The 10,342-nt window shown below is 33.1% G+C and overlaps 1 protein-coding gene across 1 annotated transcript; it reads right to left on the reverse strand.

The window, feature by feature from the left end:
- Positions 1-2,704: 2,704 nt before the first annotated feature.
- Positions 2,705-6,916, reverse strand: LOC107891566 (sulfoquinovosyl transferase SQD2). Its single transcript, XM_016816407.2, has 11 exons — positions 6,136-6,916; positions 5,736-5,802; positions 5,424-5,494; positions 4,992-5,109; positions 4,838-4,911; positions 4,645-4,700; positions 4,472-4,555; positions 3,866-3,953; positions 3,705-3,782; positions 3,517-3,573; positions 2,705-3,408 (listed from the first exon to the last, which is right to left on the reverse strand). The coding sequence occupies exons 1-11, from the start codon at positions 6,495-6,497 to the stop codon at positions 2,913-2,915; spliced, it is 1,551 nt and encodes a 516-aa protein (XP_016671896.1). The 5' UTR covers positions 6,498-6,916; the 3' UTR covers positions 2,705-2,912.
- Positions 6,917-10,342: the final 3,426 nt, after the last annotated feature.

The raw sequence follows: 10,342 nt of genomic DNA on the forward strand, positions 1-10,342 counted from the left end.
TATTTTGTTATTTGTTGTTTATACGAGTCAATCCCAACATACAAGTTATACATTCATTTATCTGAGTATTAATATTATGTATTAATTTATATAATATTGACATGAATTTTTGTATCGGAAGAAATTAAATCTTAAATCAGAAAGTAAAAAAAATAAAATAATGTTTGTTTTTATGTCCAAAAAGTGATAAAGGTTTCTTCTTCCCACGCATGCATGTATGCATATTAGATGCAAAGAACCCTGTCATGTTGCATCAGCTATTACAATTATTTTATTAATTTAATTTTGATGAAAATTTTATATTTATATTCCAATAATAAGGGGTTGTTGTTGAGAAAAAAAAAAACCCCATAAAATTTCATTACCAGAACCAATGAGCTGTGATTTTGTTTTGATTTCATTTGGTGATGTGAGTTTGCACTTTCTGTTCCCTGTCTTGCCTTTCATTTTATAATTTCGAAAACTTGTGTAGTGGAGCTGTCGGCTACCCAATTGAAAGCTCAATCTCTTCGTTTTCACCATGTTGTCTTCCGCCATTCATTTGGACCCAAATTTAATCTCGATAAAATTAAAAACATTGTTAGTGGTGAGATTAATTATTGTAATTGTAAGATAAAAAATTTCACTGTACTATAGCTACCCCATCCAAAAGGGGTCTTAATTATATTTTTAGGTTTTTTATTTTATTTACTTTATTTTAGAAATTTAATTTCTCTATTTACTTGATTATTAAAATTTAAAATTTAAAATTAAATGTTTGATTTAACAGAAGGGGTTTATAGTTTTGTCAGTTGAATTTATTTTTAAATCAGACAATTACAGGGATTGAATTTCTGGAATTAAAAGTAAAGTGATTAAATTCCAAAAGTTCGAAAAAATATAAAGACTAAGGGCACAATTAGACCGATTCAAATCGATTTGACCTAAATTGACTCAAACTATGTAGGTGGAAATGACTTCAATCTAAAGTAATTATAACAAAAAATATTTGGAAACTTGAACCTCGAACCTGAATGATACAAATAAAACCGAAACTTAAATCTATTTTGAAAATTTTAAAATTTGAATTGACTTGATCCAATTTGAATCGTCCCAAAATCAATCCAATCCGCTCGGTCGTAGGGTTTATATGGTAAGGGTAGCCTTCTTAAAGTAGCTTTAGAAACAAATAATAAGAATTAATCGAAACACAACAATTGAGGGCAAACAGGGGCTTTGACCGTTCTTAAAACTTAATAATTTTTCTTTTTAGCCCTCTAATTAAATAGAAAAATTATATTTTTTGACTTCTTTCAAAAATTAATAATTCAATTTAAGCCTTTTTAACACAATTTTTAATTTCAACTACCGAAATTTTTAAATTTTATCTCGGATTTCTTCACAAAATTCTAACAATAACCATCAACTTAACCACCATGATACCAATGAAATCAATTAATAAACAGTTCATTGGAGCATCCATCTATTAACCTGTCAACATGTCATCTTCAAATGTCTGTTCTAATTTTCCATTATTGCAACATAGGACAAGCAATAGAATCCTTCAACTTATGAGAGTACTTCAATGGACTTCAATTCAGCTTCATGTTGAGCTGAAAATTAAGTAATTATTAAAACGAAACATTCATTTGTCACTTCAAAATTTATTCTTTTTTGCCTTTTTTTTCTGTAAAGTTTTTCAAACATCAATCAAAAGCGAAATTAGTGGGAGTAAACAGGCGAACTCCGAACCATGGTGTTTCACCAAGTTGTTGTTGTCGACGATTGATACAAATACCTGTAGCTTTTGTCTTAAAGACATGTACAATGGCACTGATATAATTCCAACAGGAGCCTGAAAAAAAATGTTGACGTGACTTTGTTTTTTTAACATAAACATTACTTCAATGTGAAGAAACATCCTGTTTGGTCCTTCAGAATCACTTGGATGTATGTAAATTGAGCTTGGTAATTGGATGGACTGAATTGGGTGGTTTCTGTTGAAGTTAATTTGGATTTGGATTTGGATTAATTTCAAGTTTAAATCATTTTGAATTCGAGTTTCTCTGGGATTAAATAGTTGAATAAATTTATGTTTTCGAGTAATGTTATTATGGGCTTGGATTACTTTTGAGTTTTTAATGATTAGTTCAAGTTCGAGTCATTCCGCACTTAGATTCGAAAGATATGTTTATCGTAAATGTTGTTCGTGGTGTTAATTGAAGTGTTGTAACATTGTGTATGACACTTTTGAAACAAGCAAAAGAAAAGCACAAGCACTCAAGAAATTTATTATGCGATTCGATAATCACAACATATTTACAAGATTTTGTTCGAAACAATGATTTACTAGCAAGTAAACGTTTCGACCACCAATTACAACCCAATTAATCCTAAGATCATTGCCAAGCACCATCAGAAATGTTCTTTAATGAACTAATTATTGCTCTCAAGTCATGGTTTTCATGGGAAAATGAACGATCTGCTTGTCAATCTCTCTAATGTACAAGATAAAAATGACATAAAAATAATTCCTTTAATCAAACTATCATCGTAATCCGTCCCAATATATCTTCCATCCATAAATGCCTATATGTTAGCACGAAGTACAAGTGGTACTCACATGTAATCGTCTGGTTTTTTATCGGTTACAATTGAACGATCCTATTTTTTGAGTTCATAACTCTTAGCAGGCAGAAGCAGTTTCAATTGTCAAGGCGTAATATCCAGTTACCAATATGTGCCTATTTCTAAGCATTATCATTATAAGTACATAAATATACACAACAAAGTAAACATTACTGCAAAAGAATCAATCATGCATATCCCATAGAAGAGCCTCTCTGAAAGCCAATAATAAGTAGACAATCCCTAGAAATTTGCTATTTTCATTTCTTTTCTACCAAGCAAACTTATGTAAGAATAGATTCTAATCACCTATGGCTGATTTTCGGGGAGGGGAAAACTCGTTTTGCTAGCCATTGTAGAGGTCTCAGTAGTTGTGCTCTCTTCTTCCGCCAAAACCAAATAGCGGTGTTGTACTGTTCGTTCCGTATCTTCTTAGTCGCTGCTCTCCAATCGTACTTTTCCATTTCTTGACGTGCAGCTTTGCCAATGGTTTCTCTCATCTCCTTATTCTGTAACAATGGCTCCAGTTTGCTCAAGCAATCATCAAGATCTCCAGGGTTAAAGAGAAAACCGGTTTTGCCTTCCTGGTCTGCCGGAATTATATCAGGGATCCCCCCTGCACGAGCACCCACCACTGGGATTCCTGAAGACATAGCCTCCAAAACAACAAGTCCAAGTGTCTCGGATTCTGAGGGCATGACAAATACGTCCCCACTTGCATATGCTTGAGAGAGCTCTTCGCCTTGTAACGTTCCGGTAAAAACCACTGGCATGCCTGAAAACAACTTCTCAAGATCTTCCCTGTAAAGAGATCAAATATTGGTTTTTAAAGGAGATTGATTTAACGACTTAGAAAACATAGTATCCCCGAAATACTTGAGATTGCATTAAAGCAGTCACATGAATTACCTGTACGGTCCATCACCAATAAAAGCAATTCTAGCTTCGGGAAGTCTATCCATTACACTGTAAAATCATATATATTCCAATCGTTAAAATTTGCAAAAAGAAAATCATAAATCGAAGGGAGTCTATGGTCGCAATGATAATTCGACGTAACTCCATTAATTTTTCAATTTTCAACTATGACATGGTACCTTTTGAGGAAATCCAAACTCTTCTCGACTCCAAGACGCCCGACATGAATTATCAATGGTCTCTCCGGTTCACCATTGCTTTATAAGGCAAAATATATATAGCATTTAGTACTACATTGTAATTTAGGATCGAGAAACAAAATAAGGGGTACGTGGAGTACCTTAGTCTTAACCGCATTTCATGAGAACGATATCCAGGGTGGAAGCTTTCGGAATCAACACCCTTGTTCCAAAGCCGAATCTTATTAGCTGAAAGTGTTGATAAATAAAAAGAAGGTTAGTTTAAGGTCGAGCTATCTACTTATCGTCAACAAGCCAGCAATCATAGAAGTAAATAAGAGAACAAATAACACAAAATGCAAAAAAGAAAAAAAATAAAAGGCTTGACGTCATATGGTAAAGGTACCATAGAGGCCGCTGTACTAAGTCAGATTGCATTTTACCCCTCTACTGAAAAAATAGGCAAATTAGTCCCCGCGTGTTAGATCAAAGTGCAAATTGGTCTTTTTGTTAAAAATTTCATCCACTTTTACTGTTAACAATTTACTGCCTGATTATTCTGTCAGACAGCACAAATGGATGAAATATTTAACAAAAAGGACCAATTTGCTCTTTGATCTAACATACAAAGATTAATTTGCCCATTTTTTGAATAGAGAAGGCAAAATGCAATCTGACTCCTCGTCCAGAGGCCTCCATGGTACTTTTACCAACTTTGTAGTAACACCAAAGCTAAAATGCAGAAGGCTAGTTTGATATATGTTTACCAGCAGTTACCCTAGCTGCTCGGAGATCCTTTGCAATTGCAACTGATGGAACCAGTGTAAGATCGGCTGCTCTATGAAGAAATTCTGATAAAAGAGCAAAAAACACTGTCTATTACTTGGACTTGGGCGAGAATACTGGCTTAAAACGAGGGTATAGAAAAGGTCTTACATACTTAATACCAACCACATAGGTTTCACCAACCAACTAAAAGTGTACCTCGGGATATACCTGTAGAACAGACGGGAAGTTAGATTTGAGATCGGGTTTCGTATAACAGTTCCGTAGAACAAACAAGTCTCGGGATATATCATTATTGAAGGAATGGGATGGATTTATTAGGTGAATCAAAGAAGAATCAAACTCACACTGGAACATGGGTGTGGTAAGACATTACTATGGGTACACATAGTAGTTTTGCTATAATGAGAGCACCGAAAACCTGCAATGCAATCCGCAACAATCAGGAATTTTTCTCCTACTGTTCCTCAAGAACTTAAAGAGCAGCAATTAGAAGTGTACCATGATCCCGGGTGAAGATGCGTGTATTATATCAGGCTTAAACCGTGCAACTTCTGAAATTATTCTTGGACTGAGTGCCAAGGAAAGAGGCACTTTCTGGTACCAAGGGCACGGGAAACTGCAATGAGAAAGAGAAAAAAGGAAATATATAAAATGAAAAAAAAGAACCAATATAGAACGAAATCCAAAGAATGAAATAACGAAATAGTTGAAACATATATGAAGAAAATTGCTTAACATTTCACAACCAAGCTATCTGCATCCTCAGGGACAAAGACACTGACACTAAATCAATCATTGTTAAGAACTTTTACCGACCCCTCATAAACTGCCTAAGAATGCTTCGTGAATGGTAACATTCACGGGGTTGCACGACATCTTAGAATGTAATCAAAGGTTAACTTTAGCTCAAATTTATTTGATTAGACCAACCTTCTTGATCCAATCAACTTTGCTCCGTAGAACTCCGTCGGGACCCCTTCATGTGTTGTTACAACCATTACCTATGAAAGACCAATAGCCACATAATTACTTCATCATAACTATATTCCGGTCAAAAATTTCAGCAGCATCGGCTATGAACTTCTAGATAAGAATGAACTTAAGCTAAACCAGTATTTGTTCGACCGTTATTCCTTCAAATACTGTCAACTAGAGATCACTTGAATCAAATAAAAAAGCTAATGAACTCAATTCCTAAGCAGTACTCAATGGTACTGCCATAAACAAACATAATGAACATACCTCATCTCCCATTTCCCTTAAATATTTTATAAAATTCTGGAACCTGTTTTTATACCCTGATACATACCTGCAAAAATGGGAGCAAAATGCATCCAATGAGTACCAACTTTCCACATTTTAACAAATTGATACCTATATAAGCAAAGATCAAAACTTTAACATAATTGATAACAGCCATGAAATCAATGTAACTCTCAAAACATTAACAAAATGCACTCAATCAGTGCCAATTTTCTACATTTTTAACAATGTAAGGTAACAAATTGATACCTACATAAGCAAAGATCAAAACTTGAACATAATTGATACCACTAACTAACACCAATTAACACCCAAAGGTCTCAAATTTAACAACAAGAACAACATGAATCAGAACATAAGATGCAAAAGTGAGACTCACGAGAAAGGAGAAGGCTCGACAAAAAGTGCAATACGACGTGGCTTTGAATTGTTTTCAGAATCAATCAAAGGAGGATTTTCATCTTCTCCATCATCTTCTTTCACCTCTGCAACACTCAATTCACTTGCTTTAACAACAGTTACCCTTCTTTTTCTCTCAGTTTTCAATCTCAGTGACTGAGAAAAGCATCTTTTTTTGCCATTCAAGCTAATGGGTGTTTTTGAAAATGAAGAGAAGGGCAAAACTTTAATAGAATTGGGAAGGATTAAATTAGAAGAAGAACAAGAATTGCTTGAACTTGAAGGGTATACAAATAAAGGATGAGAAGAGAGATGAGGGTTTATGGACAAAGAAGAAGACATGATGTAGCACTGAATAAGTTACTGCAAAAAAAAAATGGGGGGGTTGTTTTGGATTGATTAATATGGAATAGGTGATTTGGTGAAGGAATCTAAGAGGACCTATGAATACGCAGAGAATGGATATTCTATATTTTGTATTACAGAGAGTAGAGTATCGAAGAGAAGATGACTGAGCATATGCTTTTTATATAGGCAATGGATTAATTTCACTAAAGGTCCCCAAATTATGACCTATATTCTAAATCAGTGCTTAATCTTCAAATTCATCAACCTAATGTCAATTAAGGCGTTAATTGTAAGCATTGACAGTATAATCCTCCTAAATTTTAATAACATTTTTTTTTAATATGCCATGTTATTCATTTGGGTTTGGATTACTACAAGATAAAATGCATTGAATCATGTGATTAAATGCATATATCCATTTTGAACATAAAGGGACCATACTTGCCATTGAAGAGGTGGAGGAGGTCCTACTTCGTTATCCTCAATGATTCATTGAGCAAAATTTAAACCACAAATTGGCTTCTTTTTGTCCTTTTTCACTAGAACCAAACCAGTTCGGTTTTATGTCTTAAAGTTCAATCAAATATCGAATTTCATTAAGAAGAGGTTGTCTCTTTTTCATCTCATCTTCTTTATTAATAGTGTTACTTTGTGTAAATATACTTTACTGTTCCCGGTTACAATATACTTTGACTTAAATATCAGAAAATATCTCGAAACGTAAAGTCCGACATCCCCAAACTCATGTTTGTCTTGTAGTAATCCAGATGCATCTGAACCCGTGACTTATTATTATAAGCTGCATCTTCCACCCCAATCCCCAATTCTCACATCATTGAATGATAGTTCAGCCAATGGACCAATCTTCAAAGAAGCTCAGGCTTTAAGTTAGTCCAAAATAGTTTTCTTTCTGTTGGGCTATATTTCATGCTTGAATTGACAAACGTTAGCTTAATCTTAGAATTCAGCCCATATTTTCTGGTCCAAAACTAAACCTGGGTTTGGGCCTGAAAACCTTCACCCGTCAGTGATTATCGGTTTTATGTTTATAAATTATTCGAGTTTCATTTGAAATAGTTTAAATTTAATTCAATTATTCTTGAGTTGAGCTCGAGCTCTATGGATTGATGTGAGGTTAAGTATCTTAACTATATTTGACTCAACCAAATTAGGTAAGCTTGTGTCTTAACTATACTTTACTATCCAATTAAATATATATAAATCAATTTTGACCCGAATGTGAATTTGTATGAAATAGTGGTTAATATCACATTCTTATGATCAAAACTTGTATGAAATAATAGTTAGAGTTATTGTCTAACGCTAATTAAGTTCAACGAATGACAATTTATATAACAGTCTGTCAATAGACTATCACTCATTGAACTCTATTATCATTGTCTAACGCTTAAAAAGACATTGTATCATAAAAATCGGGCCTCGACTAGACCATGTTGCCAAGAGAGGCCTTGAGGGTCTCATAACAATGTGAATATCATATTCTAATGTTCTAGTCTCATTGTTGTTATAGTTATGATTTGACTATGAAAGATTGCTTATTATTTGTATTAAATTCGAGTATTATTACCATCCGAATATGAATCCAAATTAAATAAATTATCTATTGAATATTCAAATATGTTAAATATATGAATTTAATAAGTCAAAAAAAATCAAGTAAAAAATTAAAATGGATAATAGATTCGAATATTTGAATTGAAATCCGTTATCTGCACAAGTAAAACAAATTCAAACAATAAATATTCAAAATTAATATATAAATCTAATATATACAGGACTCAAATCAATAAAAAATTATTTAGATATTTATAAATATTTAAATCCACACTGTTTTTAATTAGCATCAATGATTAGTGGTCATTGCTTTAATGAGGCTGGAAATTTATGAACTGGTATCCTTCTTTGTCTCCCAAAGACAATGAACTTAGGGTGAGCATCACTTTCATAACCAAATTTTTGTCCAAATAAATTAAGACAAAACCAAGAATTTTCTAATTCCAATACATCTTGATTTCAACTCAAACTACTTCTTTGAAAATGTTGCTCTAATTGTCTCAACTGGAGTTGAACATGGGTCAGTCCGGAACGAATATTAATAAATGTGTAGGCTCGGGTACGGCTAGACTTGGAAATAGACTTAATTTTTTGCTAAGTCTGACCCATATTATATATGTTAAATTCAGACTTGGACCAACTCGGCCCGTATTAAAATCTATAGTATCAATACAATAGGGAATGTACTGATACTTGCTACGAGGTATTGATACTCAGACAATTTTTCTTTAATTTTCAAAACATCGAACCTTAAAACGGTATTGATTCCAGGCAGGATATCGATACTTTTGTAAAAGGTACTAATACTTTGTCAAGGTATCCGGGCTAAGCCCAGACCAAAAAAAAGCTAATATTTTTGTCCAAGTCCATATTTCGGGCCTATATTTTTATCCAAACACTCCAAATTTCCAGGCGAACCTTCCAGCCTGATCGGGTGACCCAGCCCATGGGTAACTCTAATCTCAATCATATAGATGTACATATCATTTTTATTTACGTGTCTAATTATATCAAATTAAAATTTATTTATTTACAATATATTGATAATCTTGAATCAATTGGTATGAATCGATAAATATGTGTATAAACTTAAAAACACATCGAAACATACAAATTTTGATCGGAATGAAATTTTTATTGGTTGATATTGATTAAGACTAAAACGGTATATACTGACCAATGCGGCACCACCGACCATGATTTCCAAAGCTTTCCTAAAGCTTATGTTAAAGCTCTATAATTAAGCAAATAAGTCCTTAGGGTGGGTCGCCCTTTTGCCTACTTTTCTAATCATTTTGCTTTGTCATTCGAAAGCTTTCTTTTTCTTGATTATTTTGACCAAACATTGGTCCAATTAAAAAATTCGTCCCATAGGACAGCAAAATCCAAGGAGAAAAAATGGGGTTAGTTCAACTATACGTTCCTAAACTATATATGTTTCATATTTTACATTAGTTCCAAAGTTCAAAACGTTTTGACTTTTTGAAACATTAGTATCTTATTAATTAAATCTTTACGTCAGCCTAGCTATTAACTTCAACATTAAATATTAGCTCGAATGTTATGTAAAGTATATCTAAAGCATGTAGATTAAATGTTTGCTTAAATATGGATAGGTTCGATTTGATGTGTTTAAAAAAATCTCTCTTCTAATTCTAATGGAACTCTTTGTTTCTTTAACACACGAGATCTAAATTATTCCTACGATAGGTATACACACATTTTAAATATACTACATGTCAAATCGAGCCGACATTTAACGCCAAGTTGACATTAAGCTAATAGAAGAACTCGACTGATATCTAAAGGCAAAGTCAGAAAATATTTTTGAGATTAGAAATTAATAAAAAATTTGGGAGGGTAAAATGCAATTTTCTCATTATACTAACTTGTGATTTCTTACAATTTAAAGGGACTATATAGAGAATTTTCCATTTTCGTGGGGCCAAGGCAATGCCTGTCCCTTCCCTCCACCCCTGTTGTTACGTTGTTGATACTTTGAGATTAAAGTTTAGGATCAAATTAAAATTACAATCATACTTTAAGAGCCTCTTATGCAATTAACCTAAAAAGTGGTTGCCCTTATATTCACACCAAGCCACCAAGGCTCACACTCCCATAGATATCAATAGGGATAAATTACATTTAGTCCCTAAACTTGACAACATTTTTAACTTTAATTATTAAAACTTTTTTGTGGTCTACGTTAGTTTAAAACTTGACAATTTTTTCTTGATTTGATCCTTAAACTTATATATCGATAA

The sequence above is a fragment of the Gossypium hirsutum genome, chromosome D01, assembly GCF_007990345.1.
Source record: "Gossypium hirsutum isolate 1008001.06 chromosome D01, Gossypium_hirsutum_v2.1, whole genome shotgun sequence".
In the NCBI taxonomy this organism is placed as follows: Eukaryota; Viridiplantae; Streptophyta; class Magnoliopsida; order Malvales; family Malvaceae; genus Gossypium; species Gossypium hirsutum.